Genomic DNA, 19923 nt, shown 5'->3' on the forward strand with positions numbered 1-19923 from the left:
GACTTTGTTACACATAAAAATTTAAAATTTATGTAATTAAATTTGAATACTCTCAAAATTATGGATCGGATTAACGAGAAGAGTGGTTGATTCAATTCTGATTCCTTTGTGTTCGAATCCCTATTCTTCAAATATTGTTTGTATTAACAAAAATAATAAATTAATTATGATTCCATAATTCCCCAATTTCATAATTAGTAAGTTAGCATATGAAAACCGAAAGTGAAAATAAAAAAATATGAAAAATCTGGATTGAGTATATATAAATTTCCAATATGATCACTAATGAAAAAAAATATATTATGTACAGAAACCCAAAAAAATAATTCAAACTGTATAAAATTCCTCTATGCAATTTGCAGCCATATCCCAGAACTTGGAATTCCATTGTGCACAACAAAGACCAAATAGAAACCTGGGGGCGCAATCTTGGCCGTTGGTGGCGCCACAACCTCAACTTGGAACAATCCCAACCCCACATTTTCCAACCCCTTTGTGCCCAATACCAAAAGCCGTTGACCCATTGAAAAACCATGTGTTGTGAAGGGTGGTGCATACATGGTCACCTTCAAATCTAATTGGTTCACCTTATATTTCTTCAACTTGAACTCGATCACAAAATTACTTTGATATTTTACCATTATACCCTTGTAATCGGATACAATTGTGGGGCGGGCAAAAACGAGTAACGGGTCAAAGTATGGTGGGTAAAACTTCTCGACCCGAAGTTCAGTTGGATATTTTACTCCTGTGAAATTGTAATAGTAATTTGTATTGCTCCCAGCCACTAAGATGTTTCCATCTGGCAATACTATGGAGGTTGAACCATACATTCGTGGTATGGTCGTTGCCTTTAGCTCCATGAACCGTTGGGTTTCCGGGTAATCGGGTTTATAAAGCAGCGGGGTCGAGTTCGGCTCCTCGGCAAAGTTCCACCCGGATGTGCCCTTTTTGGCCCCATTGATCATGAGGATGTCACCAGTGGGAAGGATCAGCATATCTCCCATAGTCCTTGGCGTTGGCATCATCTCCTTCTGCCACGTGGATTTCGGGTTTGTTATATCAATCCTTCCACAGTTTTGCAGTGCAGTTACAAATATACCCTTCTCAACTAATTTTCCCGCCCTGGGATCCGCTCCGCCACAGATCAAGATTTCAGCTCGAATCACATTCGAGTTTGGGTCGTTGACGTTGAGCTTTATAGGTAGCAACGTCGCCATGCCCGATGAAGGGTAGTTCCGGGACCCACCATCAAGGACAGGCAGTTCGCGAATGATCTTATTGGTGGTTGGATTGAGTAAGATCGAACGGTTATTAGCGAAGATGAAAATATTACCATCCGTGGAAAGAAAAACAAATGGGTAGAGATTGTTCTCTACCGGGTCAGTGGTTTCTTGGAGAAATGGTAATAGGAAGTACATTTGATTGGAACTTTCCACCTTAGGGACATACTCGTAACTGAACATGCGACGACCTCCGATTACTATGAAATCGCCATTTGGCAAAATATGTTGTGTGGAGAACCTATTTTAAAAAGTCACAAAAATATTAGTAGTCAAATAATCGGACTTATCAATCAAACGGTTTACAGTTGTCTATGCGGGTATAAAGAGTGTAATTAACAGAGTTGCATTATACCATCTTGAGGCAGAAAGTGACATGGGGTGCTCCTCCCAGTCGCAAGCTTTGCATCCAGAGAGGTATCTCACAGACCTCCCTCCACCACCCCATCCACCAGTTTGGACAAGGGTACCATTAGCTGATAATCCACCACATGAGCTCCATGTATCTGTCAAAATCTGATTTTAACTAACAAAGAAAAAAGTAAGTCATACCAAAATAAATCCACTACATATACTTTTCTGAAACAAAATTATGGTAGGCTAGTTTGTGCATACCTTAAGTGGCCTAATATCTGCAGTGTCGATATTAAATTCTACAGCATGAGCCCAGCAATCCAGTTCAAACTGATCTTCATTTCCATCCCTTTCGTCGAAAACCCGACGGCAATCTCCAGGAGGCAAGGAGATCCCAGATGGACCAAATCCAGCAGCATCAAACATAATGGCCTTGTTAGAGTTAGGCAATATGGTCATGTGCATGGCTGATACACCTGCATTCTCTGAAACCAATTCCCACCCACCTCTATACTCTGTATCATCACCTCCATTGTAGATAGCTATGAGCGGGGTTTTTGTAACCCTAGAGTTTCCAAACAGAGAAGGTTGTGTGAGACAGTAGGTAAAGAAGAGGGAGAGCAGAGTGAGGGATTTGAGCATGATGGACATTCTAGAGAGAGCATAAAAAGGATCTTTGCCCTGTTTTCTCTTATTGCTTGGTGCCCTTTTTATGCCCTCTATTTGCTCCAGCTTTGAAGGACTTTTTGGATGGTTGTTAGAGCTTATAAGAAGGACCAAATTAGTCTTCAGTTGGCTCTGTTTCAGAGAATTGGACCGAAAAATTGTACATTTTCAAGTTAATTGGAATTGTGATTTGGATTTCTTCTGTCCAAAAAACGTGTGACAATGATTTGGATCCATAATCAATCAAACAAATTAATAACAATGATAAGGAGATGATGTGGATCCTGACAATTTTTGGCCTGTCTTTAATAGGACAGAAACAGGTATAACATAAATTATTTTAATTTTAATTTTAATTTTTCAGTTTTGATTTGTTTAAATTGATATTTATTTAAATTCCACTACTCGAATACAAGCTTAGATAAGGGAAGAAGCAAGATGAGCATGCCTCCAACAAAGAGAGTTTTATTAGAGCAATAAACATATGTTCAATGATTAACTAACAGCTGATGAAGAGACAACTGTTTGATAAATTCCACCACTGCTGTAACTGAATTTTTCGATGCGAGAGTTATGAATTTGCTAGCCTCGTTTGGATCACCTGAGCCGCCGCCAGTCAAAGAAGACGAGAGAGACCTGATGGCAATGAAAGGCACCCTTTGCTGAAGACATATTAGGGCAACAGAAGCACTTTCCATATCCAGAGGGGTTATGTTGAACTTATCATATAAGAAGCTACGATAAGCAGCATTGGACAGGAAAATGCTTGCACTTGTACCCCTTTGGACTCTAGCCACTTTTGGTGTATGGAGCAAACATGTTGTTGCGTTTAGGCAACGTTCAAGTTCCAATTCCTTAACAACATTCACGTATGAATATAAGTTAATGAGGATGTTCTAACAGTATTTTCGTGAAACAAAGTCGTTTTAGGGTTTAGGATTTAGAATTTATATTATAAAGATAATTAATTGAGATCGCAAGTGACGTAGTTTTGGATAAGAGCAGGAATATCAACCGATAATTTGGACTCTGAATTAGGTAGCCTTACCTCCAATTTTTGGGAGATTTCATAGTAGAGGGGATCAACAGCAACCCAAAAGGCATGCTGTCTTTCCTCTGGAGTTCCATCTATGGGGAAGACTTCCTCTGGTTGAAACCAAATGTTGTTCAATAAGTTGTCATATGAGCTGCCATCTGTCACATTCACAGTGTAATTTGCAACATTCAAGTATCCAAATTCTCTGGTGTAGCCTCCATTTGCTTCAAGGGGCAGCTCATCTTGAGGCCCTTTTCCATATCTCTGCACCAAAATGACATTTGTGAAAATGGCAACCACATATAGTTAGATAGTAAAACAAACAAGGAGGCTTTCTTTGTCTCTCTTTCTCCCTCTCCCTCTTCTAGTTGCCTAGCTAGGAAAATGTTAGGCATGGCTTGTGATTGGTGAGCCAAATATAGAGCTAGGTAGGTTTGTGGGAAAGTGATTTTTACCTACCTGCCAGCTCCAAAAAGCAGAATGAGACCAATACTGAGGAATGACCACATCTGCAAGATTGAAAGATGGGTTTGCATGCCCAGCTATGCCATAATGCACCACTCCTTCTATATTGAACACACTTAATAATAGCTGAGTAGTTATTGCTGCATTAATCTACAGAGAAAGTTAGAGAGAGAGAGAGAGAGAGAGAGAGAGAGAGAGAGAGAGAGAGAGAGAGAATTCAAGGAGAAATTGAGAAAAATTGGAAGAATTAGTACATACCATTGACAGTCCTGTCATCACTAATATAACTTGCTTCTTAGCAATTGTTCCAAACCTAAATCTCCTCCCTTAAAAACCCAAAAAACAATGCAAGAAAAAAAATATTAATGTAATTAACTTGCTTGATTTGATTGTATATTGTGGTTTTGCATATCCTTACCAGAAAAATCTATAAACAAGTTGCTTGAAGTGAAATTTGGAGATTGCAGAAGAGGGTCCATTTCAAAGGAATTTGGAATGACCAGGCCTAAATAAGGGCCACTCATGTTGGCCTCCTCAATCAACATCTGTGTCTCTGCTGACAATGCACCATTTGACTGCTGTGCATTAAGCATCAATATAGCAGAGAGAACTATGCAAGCCACAGCTGAAATTCCCATTTTCTTTCTTATCTGCACAGAGAGAGAGAGAGAGAGAGAGAGAGAGAGAGAGAGAGAGAGAGCAAAGCTTAAATCCCCAAATACAAACTGCAGTCTACAGAGCAGGACAGGGGAAATTCCACAGTTACAGAAACAAAGACCAAAGACAAATAAAAAAAACTAATACACATACCAGAACTAGAGAGGCAGAAACTTACAAAGAAGCAAAAACTACGAACAAGCCAGAAGTAAAGCAAACAATCTGTGAGCCAAAAAACCCAGATTGCAGAAACAACACCAGCTGAGGCAAGGCAACCAACCTGCTCTGCTCAATCACAATATCCCAGAAAGGCAAGCAAGACCTGAAGGTGAGCCCTTTTTCTCTTTTTGTATAAACTTTTTTTTAATTTGGTTCAAAATTTGAAAGGTGGGTTGAGGCACTGAGAGCCTTGAAAAGCAATAATTGGAACATTGTTCTTATAAATGCTTTGACAATATAATAATAAAGTTGCATAATGAGGCAGCACAAGAGCAGCAGCAAGGGTTCACCCAAACAAATAAGAGCAGCAACAAGGGGGTCCCATTTTCGAAAAAGGCCCTCAATTTATTCAAAATTACAAAAGTTGCATACAAAAGTAATAAAAGAAGCAAAATCATGATTATTAAACAGAGATGGTAGCAGCAGCTGATAACTGTTTGATAAATTCCACAACAACTGTAACCGAGTTCTTGGCAGCGAGAGTGGTGAACATGTCGGCCTCATTCGAGTCAGCAGAGCCACCGCCGGCCAAGTCAGAGAGCGCCCTGATGGCTATGAAGGGAACCCTTTGTTGGAGACATATCAAGGCAACAGAAGCAGTCTCCATGTCCACAGGGCTTATGTTGAATTTGTTATATAGGAAGCCACGATAAGCAGCATTGTCTAGGTAAATGCTTGCACTTGCTCCCCTTTGGACTCTTGCCACTTTTGGTATATTGGACAAACATGTTGTTGAGTTGAGGCAGCCTTCCAATTTCACGTCCTAAACAACATGCAAGCAATAATCAATATATGTTAATGAACACATATTCTAAAACATCTTGCAGTGTCAAATTAATTAATCACACAATGTGTGACCGTTAATGAACAAATTGACATATTAATTGATGTAGTAAGTATACATATATTGTCACGTCATACGTGCTCAACTAATGATGTGGCAGGGAAGCCTCAAATTACCTCTACTTTTTGGGAGATTTCATAGTAGTGGGGATCAACAGCAACCCAAAAGGCATGCTGTCTTTCTTCTGGAGTTCCATCTATGGGGAAGACTTCCTCTGGTTGAAACCAAATGTTGTTCAACAGGTTGCCATATGAGCTACCATCTGTCACATTCACTGTGTAATTTGCAACGTTTATGTACCCTATTTTTCTTGTGTAGTCTCCATTTGCTTCAAGAGGTAGCTCATCTTCGGGCCCTTTCCCATATCTCTGCATCATGCCAAACACACACCTAAATTCATAAGTTTTGCTCAAATTGAACTTTTTTTTTCAGTACAAGCGATAGTCTAAACTACACGGGAGGGGGATTTCTCACATACACACAACTATAATGTCGTGGGAACCTGAGACTTTTGGTCTCCAAGTCAAGGCCCTTTTCCAATAAAGGAAGAATTAATATTTATCATAAATGGGTAAATTAAATGGAGGGGGGGAAGGCATTTGTCCTAAAAGAGAATTAAACTAGTAATTAATTTGTTTATTAGAGCACTTCCAACCACGCAGGCCAGCACGGGCAGAAGGCCAGCCCCCAAAAACTAACTTCAGTGGTAAAGGCCAGCCCAGGTAAGAAGTGGGCTCTATCAGCCTAGACAGGCCCAAAGGGAAGACTTGCATGAGCTATTGTTTGGGTTTGCTGATGTCAACATGACATCAAAGACCAATTTAAATATCCAAAAAAAATTAAAAATAATACCCCCAAAAAAAAAAAATCAACATTTTTTTTATTTTTTTATTTTTGTACCTAGCCATGTTCTTCACTTCTCGCATCAAAACTCCATACAAATTCTTCTCCTTATATCTCATGTGAATAGTGTTTGTTTTTATTTGCCATGACAATGGGTGAAAAAGCAAAATAAAAAAGGGTAGGATAGTCACCATCCACGTGAATAGTGTTTGCCCTTACCCTTTGTCATGACACCATGGATGGAAGTGCTCTTATATATGCTGCTAACTGGTGATTTGCCCCCTGAGCTTGAACCTAACTTTCGATTAACTCCCTATCTTTTTTTTTTTTTTAGAAAATTAAGGACATGAACTTCTTTTTTTGGCCAAAGTGCCCCCCGACGTCAAAAATTTGCCATTTCTCATCCATTCTCCGTCAAGTTGGAGGTTATTTTTGTCATTTTGCATCTCTTCTCAAGTCAACCCAGTTTAAGTCGAAGGAGGCTAGGTCAGAGTTTCGACATTTTAAAAAAAAAAAAAAAAACACACGAAGGCATGGTCAGAGACTCCATTCACACAACTATAGGGTTCGAAAGGTGGGCAGGGGGAATTGGGGATTTCACGAAATTGAGCTGCATAGTAGCTGGATTTGACAAATCGGCGAGGTTGTCATAGGAATCTTGAAGCAACACTTTCTGGAGACCAAAAAAGATGCATGTCCAAATTCCTAATCGGCAACCCAAATTTCAATTACAAAATCAAATGTAAAACCTCATCCCTGGATGTGCAGCAGTCCAAGATGTTTGGATTTTCGCATTCTTCCCAAAGTAGTAGACAACTGAAGGCACCACTTGTGAATTCCACCTCTGTGACCCATGACCTCTATGACCTCTACCAGGTAAGGACTTCCTCATCTCGCAATGTTGGATTTTTTCCTAAACTCTAGATCCCCTTTTATTAGGGTACGAAAATGAAGGTAGAAAAATAGAGGGAAAATGATTTGGGAAAAAAATGAGCCAAAAAGAAGGAAGAGATAGCTGAAGCCTGAGTTGAGTTGAGTTGAGTGGAGACAAGAAATGACAAGTGGCAGATTTTGATGTTAGGGGGCACATTGGAGAGGAAAAAATTGTTCGGATCCTTAATTTTCTATTAAAAAAAAAAAGATAAAGAGTCAATCAAAATCTAAGTACAAATTTAGGAGGCAAATCACTAATTAACCCTTCTCAGTATTAATTCCCTGATTGCATATTTTAACAAGCTAGTGAAATTATAGGTACCTGCCAGTTCCAAAGAGCAGTGTGGGCCCAATAATGAGGAATGGCAACATCTGCAATGTTGAGAGATGGGTTTGCATTGCCAGCTATGCCATAATGCACCACTCCTTCTATATTGAATAGGGTTAACAAAAGCTGAGTGGTTATGCCTGCATTAATCTATAAATCAAACACACACAAAAGGATTAACAGAAATGAGAAAGAGAGAAGAGAAACAAAAAATTTATTGAAAATTTGAAAGAAGAATAATATGTATTACCAATGACAGTCCTGTCATAACTAATATGACTTTCTTGTTAGCAATGGTTCCAAATCGAAATCTCCTTCCTTCAAAACCCAGAAAAATAAATTAATGGTAATCAAACTAAGTTCCAAGTCCTAAATTAATTAGCATATTTGCTTCATTTTAGTTGTACAAAGTTTTAAGTTTGAATCTACATTTTTTGAGATTAGAAGAAAAAAGAATAAATATTTGTATGTTTATTACCGGAAAAATCTATGATCAAGTCAGTTGAGGTGAAGTTCGGAGACTGAAGAAGAGGGTTCATTTCGAAAGAATTTGGAATGACCAAGCCTAGATAAGGGCCACGCTTGTTGGCCTCGTCGATCAGCTTTTGTGTGTTCGCCGGCAATGCACCATGTATCTGCTGTGTGTTAAGCATCAAACTGATCATCATCATAGCATAAACAACTATGCAAGGCCAAGCTACTTCTGAACCACCCATTTTTACAGACAAAGAGATAAGAGTTAGGGAAATTAGGAAATCTACAGAAGAAAATTTACACGGGCTGTGAATATATATATTTACACCATGTGAAATGCATGCCAAAGTCGTGTGAGCATTTCTCATCACAAAAAATAAAAAAAATTATGAGCACTGATACCTACCAATTGATACCTACCAATCACATGCCATTTGAATAGAATGCACAATAATTGGTCCTTCTCTAGTTTGACGCGTAACGTAAGTGAAGTCCCGACTCCCAAGCTAGCCTAAACGCTGCAGTTTTGTCAAAATGGATGGATACTGACAATAATAATCCAATTAGTTGCTAAACAGAGTTTAAATTGCTTGAACTAATCATCCCTTCAAAATGAGAAAGCCAGTTGTCAAGTTTGCTAAAAAATATAATGCATTCACCATAGATTTTGAGTTTTTCTATTTAAACCCCACACTTTTTTGTTCATCTTAATATTTAAATTATTAAGCTCTTAAATTTTATTATTATGTAAAAAGACAAAAAAAGTCATCCAATTTAGTAATTAATACATCTATACACACACCTCACACACTCAACCACTCTTCATATTAAGTTTTAGAAAAACACAAACTCCTCTACACCCTATTGTTAAATTACTCTTCTCTTTTAATCAAAGAAGCATACTACACTCTCATCTTCTCTTTACAAATCCTAAATACAGTATGCATTTAGTGACTTGTGGGTCGTCAATTAAGGTATGCAATGTGAGATTATTTCTTGGTTTGAGACTCCTCTCAAAATTATTGAGGATGTTGTGATTAAAGACTTACTGTAATTCTAAGGTTGAGGTGGACTTAGAATGGTGAGGGGCAAGATAGCTAGGTGTGAGGTTGTTGAGTTTCTTTGGGGTAGTTTGGGAAGATAGTGGGGTTTTCTTAGAAATTGTGAAATTTTGAATTAAAAATTAGGGTGAATAAAGAGAAATGCAGGACTTAAATAGAAAAATTCTAGATTTTTATAATAGCAACCCAAAGAAAATAAAGGGAGGAGGAAATAAGCTGCTTTATTGGTTGCTTTGTCCCTGTCATATGACTCATATCTCATACCTTGTAGCTTCTTTTGCCAATTCTCTTTAGATGCTGTAACAACTGAATTACAACCCAGAAAATGACAAGCAGAAAAAAGAAAAAAGAAAAAAGCCCACAAGTCTTCAGGCCACATTAATAAGCCCACAAGTCTGAGCTTGAGGTACCATACAATTTTCAAACCCCACCAGTCTGAAATAAACTACTTGATGCCTGTCACTCTCGGATAAATTTTTCAGTATACAAAGCAACTTAATACTCATTTTCATGTCTTCAAGCTTATTTAGAAGTAGGAGGTTATAGTGCTATTGTATTACACTGTTAGACGCACATCTATTGGACTGGTGTGCACGGTATGGGTGACAATGCTTTGCTTTCCTTCAAGAGAGCAGTGATCAAACAGGCTACAGACCAGGGGGTTTGAATAATGGAACCAAATTATACGCCCCTTCCACGTCAACCGGAACTCTGAGAGCCCGGCTAAGGAGCTCTGGTGTGGAGGTCTTGCCCTTCCAAGTACTGAACCATGGTCCTCCTCCAACTTCTACAGCGGCCATGTTACTTTTAACATCCAATATCAGCTGAAAAGGCAAAGGGTCAAATCAGATAACGTTGCACAAGCGATCAATTGTGCCTAAACATAAAGTGATGCGCAATTGTGCACCTTCCCCTTGCTGCCATCATATCTTCGTTCCCATATTTGCAGTTTTAGCTCACCAAAACAAGTATCTTTACAAGCTGGGGCAAGTCCAGATTCTGCTGTTGGAGCACGCAACGTTGTACCAGAATCCTCTGTTGTTGCCTCTAATTCAATCTGCTCATTATCAACACCAATTTTTTGTTGACTACAAATGATTTTACTAATACTAACTAAAAGGCTAGAACCAATGTGAACCTTCTGGTATTCCAAAAGAATTCAAGACCACAGACCACTTAGCACAACTACACAGATTTCATTTCCAGATGTAACTCTTTACTATTATCGCGTAGGATGGAGGGGCAAGACGAAGGAGAAGTTCATTTACCTTGTGCGTTTCATTCTCTGCAGCAATGGACCAGTAACCCCAAGGAGAAATTTCCCAACTAACATCACCATACCACGGTACAAATTCATAAAACTTTCCACCATAGTGAACTCCAATCTGCACAAAAAAATGCATGAGCTTATATTAAGGAAAAAAAAATGCAGGCACTATTTGTTTGCAATAAAGAGCATGGTTTTCTCTAACCCTAACTGGAAATTACACATATTTACAGAACTCTCAACAGGACAAGTACCAATGCAGCGTTTTCAAAAGTCTCTGTTAATCCAGGTAGTTGCCTCAACCCGCCACCTGCGGTGAGTGCAACTTCACCACTAGCGCCTTCAAAAACATTACACTGAACCTGCAGTATGTATTCCAGATAAAACAATGGAGGAAGAATAACAATACTGTAAATATACCAAGCATCCCTACAAGGCTCCACCAATAAACTACAATTTTAAAAAGCACTGTACGATTTGGCTAATGAAGAAGACGGCCCTGCTCTTCAGGCTTTTTCAATTGTTTGGCTAGCAAGCACCATCGATGTTAATTTAAACCTTCCAGTTATAGCGAAGAAAGCAACAAATGTTAATAGTCATAATTTTCAAATACAACTGGAAGGGTTTTTCTTAAATTTATTAATTATATATAAATAAATAAAAACTATGATTCTGGCTCATCTTTGTTCATCGTGGGTGAATGATCTTGATTATCTGTTCCCTTTCCAGAAAGGGAAAATGGGTGAAGCTCACATGCCAAATAAACAATACAATGAAGAATGAGCTTAACCTTTACCATATAAGATACTGATAAATGGATAAAAGCCTACCCAGAACCATTTTCTTGGGAATGCTCCACCCCAATTCTTTTCAGAATAAGAAAGGGCATTTTGAAACTCAAATCTTTCACCACCCCACTCTATCCAACCTGAGATTTCAACTGAACCTTAGACAATGGCTAGAAAAAATGCATGCAGGTTTCTAAAAAGAGCAAATTTTGGAGCATAGAATATTCGAAAGAAAAAAGCACATGATTGTCCAAACAGTGAATAACCAAATGGTATTTTCCACAGGATGATGAATTATTATAACTAACACAGCTAACATGCACAGGATAAAGCTGAACCATAGTATTTAGATGCAATTAGTGAAAGTGGACATCATATGTGTGCAAAGGGTTCTCCGTCTCTACAACAGTAAGGTCAGTTATAGAACTTTTTTTGTGACAAACCATATGAGGATTCCAGTTCTACATTTTTTTATAGCTTAGAAGTTCTTAACTCATTAAAATTTAACAGTGTTTCTATTTTTTGTAGAAATCTTATGCAAAACTTATTTTACTTATATTTGATTAAATCTCTTGGAAATTTCAAGTATAACAAGTATTCAGTTCGTTTATGATTGAATTCTATTTCATAATCTATTAATAAATTCACACCCCTCTGCCTATCTGCAATGTTTCACATAAGTATTACAGTTGGCAGTGCAACATGCCAAGATGCATTCCATTTCATCTACAAAGAGCAATATTACTATCAAAGTGCACACCAAAAATACTATTCCAGATTTCTCTCCACAGTTCGCTCTTCTATATAAATTTTCAATTGCATGTTTCTACATACCAGATTGAGATTTTAAGAATTAAAACCCAAAAGAAGAACCGATATAACTTATCAAGAAAAGAACATCTGCAAAACTAACAAAGCATCAATAGAAAATTCTAGGAATTATTAGCAAGAAGGTGGGGAGATAAGAAAATGCCTGTTGACAATCCACCAGCCATGCATATTTGCCAATGGGGTTCAAATACAGGAAAAGCTGCTAACCATCCTGCAGTAGACTTCTGCTTAGACCCAACATCACCCCAGCCATAAACTGGGCGGGTACTGTATTCCCAACGAGCAGTTGGCACCGTTTCCACATAATCTGACCTGACATTAGAACAAAATTGTACCTCAAAGTACTAAAAACCACTATGGGGCCTGCAAACTCATATTTCTATAGGTAAAATTTGATAAACAAAAGGAAAGTCATGCCTGCCATCATCACAAATGGAACCTTGGTGCCATAGTGGGGTGACTTGAAAACCTTCCATCACTCTCCTATCGAATTCCTGTACAGTATATAACCCATACACAGAAAAAATTAAAAATAAAGTTAAAAAATTTATGTTGCCACCTAGTAAAATCCTCACACATAAATAAGACACCCGTAAACCTAAATTGCAGTGCTACAATCTTAGCAGGGAAAAAGTATTTAATCAGAAACCGAATGGCCATGTCAAAATAACAATGAATATAAACAAACAAAAGAGTATAGAGTTCCAAAGAAAGCATTTTAACCTTAGGAGGAACCTCCTTGTTTGGAGGCTTCAACTGTTTTTCTGCTACAAAAGTATTCCCCAACATAAGCTCATCCCTGCCTATGCATGACAAACATTAACAACCAGCATAATTAGGGTAGAAGCATTTTAAATGTTAATGTAATTTATAAGTCAAAAACAAGAAATTTAGGACGCCCGCTAGAGCAGCAGCATTTCTTTTATCAGATACCAACACATCATCCCCAAAAGTACTGAACTTCTTCAAAAACAGCAAATTGAATAGCATCAAGCAGAAAAAAATTCTTACTTCCCCAAAAGTTTTGAGATTCTTCAGAATATTGACAAATGTACTTGTCATATGCACCCAGAATTTGAGCACCGACACCCGTCGATCTAGGCCCGTTCTGAGCCACTTCCAACGGCGTCAGCTTCTTACGGAACGCAGGATTCTCAACGGAGTACATAAAGCAGAAGCTCTGCCGCCGTTCCGGTATCGAAACCTTGAAGTACCATCCCTCGAAGAATTTCCGGTTCGTTCCATCGAAATGGTACCTAATTACACGATAAGTCAAAATAAAGAAGAAAAATGTCCCTCGATTTAGAAATCAAGGCCCAACATATGCATACATACCCGCTGTGAGGGGTTCGAAGGTCTCGATTTTGAGGTGTGGGGACGTATACGGGGTTCACAGAGCTCACGGAGTCTTTGTCCTGTTGAGTTGTGGAAGAGGAAATGGAGGATTTAGTTCGGAGAAACCCTAGCTTGAGAGTCCTCAAGGAGCTGCGCTTTGAAGCTTGGAAGAGCAGAGGGTTTGCGGTTCGAAAGCCCAAGTTCGGAGAGAAATGGTGAGGTTCGCGCAGTGAAGAAGACAAGCTTGGTTCCATTGCGCTACTTGGAAATGGAAAAGAGGAGCAGAGAGAAGGTGGGGTGTGTGTGTGTGCGTGTCAAAGTGAAAGCTGGATGAGAGGTGGCGGGTATTTTGGAATCAGCAGAAATGTCAAATTGTCGTGGGAGATGCTGATGGGCCTCGTACTTGCAAAACGACGCCCAACTTACATGAACCCAAATTGGACTGAGAGTCAGCACGATTGGGCATATACATGAACAATGTAACTAGAAATAAGGTTTCAGTGATTGACACGTTATATTAGTCTGTAACTTACATTATAAGAATTCATTTAACTAATCACTCGGATTGACAGTTTGATAACATAACATGTCAGATTGACAGTTTGACAACATAACATATCATATTGAGAGTTTGACAAAATAATATGTCTGACTATAGAGAACATTTCTTCAAAGTAAGTAATACATGGGATGCCACAAAAGTTGCGACTTTTAAATATAACCTATTGCATTGCATAACGTACTTTGACAAAGCTTGTCTTTGCATGCACAATTTCTAATACAACTCGAAGAATTTTTACTTGTGTTGGAGAAGTAATGTATCTGGCGGAATTTAAGAAAGTCTCAGGCCATCAATTAGATTCATCACATGTCTTGCTTTTGCTTTGAGCTGGGAAATCTTACGTTCAAGGAAAGGCTTTAAAGCCAAGATGATGCGAACGGCATGATGCAATAGTTTGAAGGCAATTAGAACAAAACCCAGTTCAAGATTATGCTTCAGAATTGTTTCAAAGTAGAAAGAAAAAAGCAAGGAAATGTAGCACAAATCATTTATGAGAATTGATACGAGACCGAGGGAGAATGCAAGCAAGAGAGCCGTCAACATGACAGAGGTAACAAGAAAAAGAAAGCCGGCGATGAATGAGCCGTGGAGAAGAGCAAGTATGATAAGGTCTAGATTGGGTTCCATCTGTGGGTGTAGTTGAAGAAAGTGGGAGAGAAAGATTAGGATGTAATGGCTGTTAAAGGAAGAAAGTTGAGCTTGAAGAAGAAATGAGAATGAAGTGACTTGCACTCATCCTATTGAAAGGGTATTTTGTACCTTTTTTCAACCTATGTGGAAGGCATTCAAGTTATATTGCTCAGTTATTTGGAGTTCACAGCAAGACATTCCATTTGAGCTCATTAAATGTCAAACTGCATAAAATGAGTAAGATTCATGGTTTTAAAAAAATGGGACAAGGTTTTGCAATCATTAAGGATCTTACTGTTATTGGAATAGCTTCAAGAAATCAAGGTTCCAAAAAGGAGTAACATACATTTGGAAAGGTGTTCATCCATGATCCTACGGCTGTGTCTGCCATTGCTTGCTTGCTTGTTCCATGAATGGAACAAAAAAAAGGAAAGAAAAACTCTAAATGAAAACGCTAACAGCAGGATTCAAACCCGATCAGTTTTCAAGTTTGGATTTTGAGGAAACAAATGCAAAAGAACAAAGAAGAAATGACTTAAAGCACCAACTTAATAATTCAATTTTTTACACATTACCACACCCAAAGAATACCTAAACCATGACGAAAGGCAAAATTAAGCTGATATTGACATGGACGAACCCTGGATCCTTCTAGGCTTTAGGATGAAGCATTACCTCATCAAATAAATATTCTCTTGTTACACAGAGCAGCCTACAAAGGAAAATGGGCATTTCATACAACTGCACAGAATCATTTTCACCCCTGATCTTAAAAGGGGAAAAGCATCTGATCTAACAACTGGGAAAAACGTTGTGGGAAGATTCTCAACCAATTTGTTGAATGACCACATGAAACTGGTGAAGTGTTTGAACAGCCTGAACAGGCATCAGCTGCAGTGAGGATTAGTAACCACTGGCAAGACTATCTGTGGTTCCGCATCAATCTATCCCGCACTGCAAAATAATTTGCACCAAAAATACGTGCTTGTGAGAGAGAGAACAATTACATGCAAGAAAGCTCAACTGCATTTCATTAGTTAACCAGGTGTTTTGACACCACATGATAAGTGAGAAGTTATTCTGTTCAACTTAACCAAATAAAACATTCATTGTAGCACTTAAATCAATCATTTTTAATTGAAAACCACCAGCTTCTGTAGCCATAAGTTATCCCCTTCACAATCCATGTTGGTAATTAGGTGGGAAAGTTCAGCTCTTTCACTGCTATAAGAAGTTACCCTCTAAGCAGCATTCATATGTGTGTGTATGTTGATATTTGTGTGTGTATGTTGATATTTGTGCAACGTCTGGACTAGAAAATTGAAGACCAATGATTCATCAGAGTTCAGGTTATTTGAGAATCTCAGGAAGTATTCCCCATATCATTTCCTTGTTTTAAGCTCTGATGAGAACTACTCTTACATGTCAGGAGATTTTCTTTTCACTTTTAACTTTAGTTGACATCTGAACATCCCAGACTTTTTGCTGATAACATCTCCAGCTTAATATTTCCGAAAGAATGAAGAGATTGACTATTTTATAGAAATGCAGATTTTAAAAAGATCACTTACCTTTGCCATCCACCTGGACTCCATTCACATCAAGAGTTTCACTTAAGTGAGGCAATTACATCTAGGCTATCTTTCATGATCCATTTGTGAGGATAGAAGGTATTAGATGATTCATGGTGATGGTACCAAACCATGATTGTTGAGCAATCATGCTGTAAACCTTCCATTTGACTTTCATCTTCGACAACTTGTTCAATAAATGTGCTCGCCTGGAAATGCAAATAAGTAAGTGAACTCTTTCGAGAGGGGGAATATTCTAATTCCAATTGAAATTGCTAAATGAGAGTTAGAAATTGAAGCCGGACCGTCATACCCGGTAATCAGTGACTATTTAGGTTTTCAGTGGGTGGAGTGTGGACTCTATTTCTCCAATACAAAAAATAAAATAAAATGCTTAACCATTGAAGGGTGTGCTTAAATATGGTACAATTACAAATAAGTAATTAAGGAGGTTCAGGTCACTGTATCAGTTTACTGAAAAATAGGCCATTTTGATCCAAGTCTACCAGTTACTTTTGCTTTAAAGGTCACAGCAGCCATGCATATTATAATGTGGGGGCACTATCATGGATGATGAGACAATATGGAACAAGAGACACCAACCTTGAAATCATCATTGCCTGTCTCAAGCTGCCTAATAGGTTCAAGGGTCGGTCGATGCCACCCTTTGGGGTCCCAGAGTATCGAACTATTGAAGGCAAATCCTGATATTTTAGCATGAAATCTCTGAAATCTTCTACTTGATTCATTTACATGCCATCCTATGACCTGAGTTCCATTACAAACCGGGCCCTCAATAATAGGTTTCATTTTGCCACTCATTAATTTGGCCACTGTCCAGGTCCCAAACCGCCTGCAATTGAATTAAGGAAAAGGAAAAAAGAAGGGCATTGTCACCACAACATGCAGAATGCAATGTCAAACGAAGAACATTTACTACAGGGGCAAAGATGATGTTCTGTCTTACAACAATACTGCAGGCACCAAAAGTTTTTCCAAAATTTATTGTGCTGAATGCAATATTAATTTCTCTCATTGGATCTCCAGCAGGCTCTATGAGAAATGAACAGACTATATGCAGAGGATCTTCAGCAGAAATGATATAAACTATGAAATTACAATAAAAAGGTGTACCTTGTGTACGAAGAGTTTGCAAGCTTACTTATCAAGAAGTTATGAAATCCAGCAAATGTAATTAAACCAAAGTTCTCTTATCTTCTCATGATGTATGGATAGATGATGATGCAGAAAAAGGTGATATATCAACAACATTCCGTTAAAGTATAACACTAATAGTAGGAATTTAGTTTAGAAAAATGGAAATACCTGATCTGCCTCATTTGCTCGAAAAGATCAGTTGAATAGACATTATCCTCATCTGCAAAGTAGACGATTCCATCAAGACGGTGAGTTTCAATGTGAGAAAGTGCAACATTTCTTTGATGAACACTTCTGTCTCTTACATCAGTAAGATTGTTATTGCAAACGAGATGCCTGTACATAATCCCAGTTCTCTTCAAGATGTCAGCTGTTTCTGCAGATTGGGAGGTCATCTCCACAACAATCCATAACAATGGAGGTGAGATTAATTTTAGTGTGTGTGCCAAACGATTCAGATTATAGGCTTGAAATGGCTGAGCATATGTTGGGGTCACGATTATCAAAAGCTTTTGGAACTCCAAATCTGATTCTTGGATGAGTAACCGGTTATCTACAGCTTTCTCTAGAATGCCATCTTTTGCCTCCCAGTCCTTGACTTGCAACTCTGTCGTAACATTCTTCTTCATTTTCACACCGTCGAATAGTGTGACATTTCTGTGTACACTATCATGCAACTGAAACCCAACTGAAGATATCATGTCAAAGGAGAAGTCTTGATGCTTCGACATGAGATTCATGGAGAAATTCGTTGAGGCAAAGGGTGTAAGCCCAATGAATAGCCCAACAATGAAACAAATGAAGAAATGGGAAAGTGCCCTCCTCCAAATATGGCCCTTTGGTTTTGACTTCTCAAGGGGCCTAGAAGACCTTGGAGAAAAGACACTGAGAACAAAAGGGTCCAATGAAGCGGACAGAGACGATAACAATCCATTGGATGTTGGGTAGTTGTTGTGAGTACACGAGGACCTGGACAATGGAGAAGCAACTGAACAAGCTTCCCCATTTAGGGCAGTTCCTGCTCGAGGCACTGGAGACAAAGTTCTTCTAATAGACGCCATCAAAACAAAATACAATTCGATCTAGCTTATTTCATACTCCACCTGCTTACGAAAGCTATCACATAGGACAAAAACTTATCCTGATGTATCAAAACAACATTTTCTTTCGCATTGAACATCATAACTACAATGTCCAAAGTAGTAAATTTGTTCACTGTATGACCCTCATCAAAAGCTTCATCTTTACTAACAATTACAGCAAAGTTGACCAGCAGAACAAGAAAATTACCAAACGTGTGTGGGCATTTCATATGAAACTAATCCCAACCTCCAATCAATGCAAAGCCTCAATCTGATTTACTTATTACCCATATAAACTCCCAAACCCAGCTGAAAAAATTTGCAGCTTTTCACCTCAAAGTGAAGTTCTTGATCTACAGTGAAAGAGCCAGAAACCAAAGAACCGCACCCAATCACACACCAACAATATGACTAAAAAGATACAAGCTTTGGGCCCCAAAACAATGGGATTCCAGATGAAATATGCAAAATTCGCATTGAAACCAAATAGGTCACTGCATTACCGTTCAATGGCAAATGGGTCTTCGATCTTTGACACCCAGAAGTGAGAAAACCAGCAAGGCAGCAGCGAGCTCCACTTTGTTCAAGCTGGACAGACAAAACGTCGACCGTGAAGAAGCAGAGAGTAAAGACGTCTATGGAGCAGGAAGTAGCGATGCCAGGAGTTTAGGAATCTCTACGAGCGCATATCAAGTGACAGCACCCACTCTCTCTCTCTCTCTCTCTCTCTCTCTCTCTCTCTCTCTCTCTCTCATGTAGATTCAGACACACACACACAAAAATAAAATAAAAAAATAACTCTTTTTTTTCGTCTTCTTTCTATTTTTTTGGCCTGCGTGACCGACGGCATCCAATAATCCATCTGTTTAAAGGGCAAAAAAAATATATATATATATATATATTTAGTACGTATAATTAATGGAGGAAAAACTCATTTATACCATTAATTTTGTACAAATATAGTACTTGATCATTCTTTTTTTTTTCTTTTTTTTTTCTTCATAAAAGTTAATATATTAATCTCTTATTACTATAACAACTCATTGTCTCAGCTGACCACCGGCCACAAGAAATAAAAACAGTCAACTGAGGATCTCTCTAAAATTCATGAGGATGCCATCTAATCTAAATTCTAATAATGGATTACTTTTCCTTTTTATTAAGCAAAATATATAGGGCATAATTAAAATGTTAAATTAAGAAGAACTAAAATATAAATTGTAAAAGAATTATAAATTAATTAATTAAATAAGAAAAATACTTGATTGTTTGCCTTGAAGGAGCAATTCCTTCCTCCTTAACCAAATAAAATAAAATCATAATTTCATACATGCGCAGAAAAGTTTTCTTTATAAATGAATATTTGTATATATCGGTGCAAGAGAAAAAAAAAATATATATATATATATATAAAAGTCCGTATGTAATTTACAAATAAAGAGAGAAGCAAAGCAAAATTCCTTATTAAAAAGATTTATGTATGGTAAGTGAAATCGAATTCAGATGTATGAGGGCGGATATACTCATTTTGCCCGA

The 19923-nt window shown here is 38.1% G+C and overlaps 5 protein-coding genes across 7 annotated transcripts; all 5 read right to left on the reverse strand.

The window, feature by feature from the left end:
* Nucleotides 1-298: 298 nt before the first annotated feature.
* Nucleotides 299-2602, reverse strand: LOC117616312 (aldehyde oxidase GLOX1-like). Its single transcript, XM_034345579.1, has 3 exons — nucleotides 1899-2602; nucleotides 1639-1799; nucleotides 299-1524 (listed from the first exon to the last, which is right to left on the reverse strand). Exons 1-3 carry the CDS (start codon nucleotides 2286-2288, stop codon nucleotides 348-350), a joined length of 1728 nt encoding a protein of 575 aa, XP_034201470.1. The 5' UTR covers nucleotides 2289-2602; the 3' UTR covers nucleotides 299-347.
* Nucleotides 2603-2748: 146 nt separating this feature from the next.
* On the reverse strand, nucleotides 2749-4857 carry LOC117616315 (bark storage protein A-like). Of its 3 annotated transcripts, none has more exons than XM_034345584.1 (6): nucleotides 4742-4857; nucleotides 4223-4454; nucleotides 4063-4130; nucleotides 3799-3954; nucleotides 3352-3603; nucleotides 2749-3157 (listed from the first exon to the last, which is right to left on the reverse strand). In XM_034345584.1, exons 2-6 carry the CDS (start codon nucleotides 4440-4442, stop codon nucleotides 2792-2794), a joined length of 1062 nt encoding a protein of 353 aa, XP_034201475.1. In that variant the 5' UTR covers nucleotides 4443-4454; nucleotides 4742-4857; the 3' UTR covers nucleotides 2749-2791. The 3 variants fall into 3 exon arrangements, with proteins under 3 accessions (XP_034201475.1, XP_034201473.1, XP_034201474.1); XM_034345582.1 differs by having other exon boundaries at nucleotides 4640-4758; XM_034345583.1 differs by having other exon boundaries at nucleotides 4615-4758.
* A 122-nt stretch (nucleotides 4858-4979) lies between these two features.
* On the reverse strand, nucleotides 4980-8374 carry LOC117616314 (bark storage protein A-like). Its single transcript, XM_034345581.1, has 5 exons — nucleotides 8107-8374; nucleotides 7879-7946; nucleotides 7623-7778; nucleotides 5641-5892; nucleotides 4980-5443 (listed from the first exon to the last, which is right to left on the reverse strand). The coding sequence occupies exons 1-5, from the start codon at nucleotides 8342-8344 to the stop codon at nucleotides 5084-5086; spliced, it is 1074 nt and encodes a 357-aa protein (XP_034201472.1). The 5' UTR covers nucleotides 8345-8374; the 3' UTR covers nucleotides 4980-5083.
* Nucleotides 8375-9367: 993 nt separating this feature from the next.
* LOC117616313 (tocopherol cyclase, chloroplastic) lies at nucleotides 9368-13729 on the reverse strand. The gene is made up of 10 exons (XM_034345580.1): nucleotides 13385-13729; nucleotides 13061-13305; nucleotides 12773-12852; nucleotides 12467-12543; nucleotides 12192-12361; nucleotides 11261-11358; nucleotides 10685-10792; nucleotides 10432-10548; nucleotides 10071-10220; nucleotides 9368-9987 (listed from the first exon to the last, which is right to left on the reverse strand). The coding sequence occupies exons 1-10, from the start codon at nucleotides 13636-13638 to the stop codon at nucleotides 9811-9813; spliced, it is 1476 nt and encodes a 491-aa protein (XP_034201471.1). The 5' UTR covers nucleotides 13639-13729; the 3' UTR covers nucleotides 9368-9810.
* Nucleotides 13730-15107: 1378 nt separating this feature from the next.
* LOC117616070 (probable beta-1,4-xylosyltransferase IRX9H) lies at nucleotides 15108-19120 on the reverse strand. The gene is made up of 5 exons (XM_034345269.1): nucleotides 18891-19120; nucleotides 17474-18740; nucleotides 16751-17000; nucleotides 16148-16356; nucleotides 15108-15530 (listed from the first exon to the last, which is right to left on the reverse strand). The coding sequence occupies exons 2-4, from the start codon at nucleotides 18364-18366 to the stop codon at nucleotides 16186-16188; spliced, it is 1314 nt and encodes a 437-aa protein (XP_034201160.1). The 5' UTR covers nucleotides 18367-18740; nucleotides 18891-19120; the 3' UTR covers nucleotides 15108-15530; nucleotides 16148-16185.
* Between the last annotated feature and the right edge of the window lie 803 nt (nucleotides 19121-19923).

The sequence above is a fragment of the Prunus dulcis genome, chromosome 1 (assembly GCF_902201215.1).
Source record: "Prunus dulcis chromosome 1, ALMONDv2, whole genome shotgun sequence".
NCBI classification, from domain to species: domain Eukaryota; kingdom Viridiplantae; phylum Streptophyta; class Magnoliopsida; order Rosales; family Rosaceae; genus Prunus; species Prunus dulcis.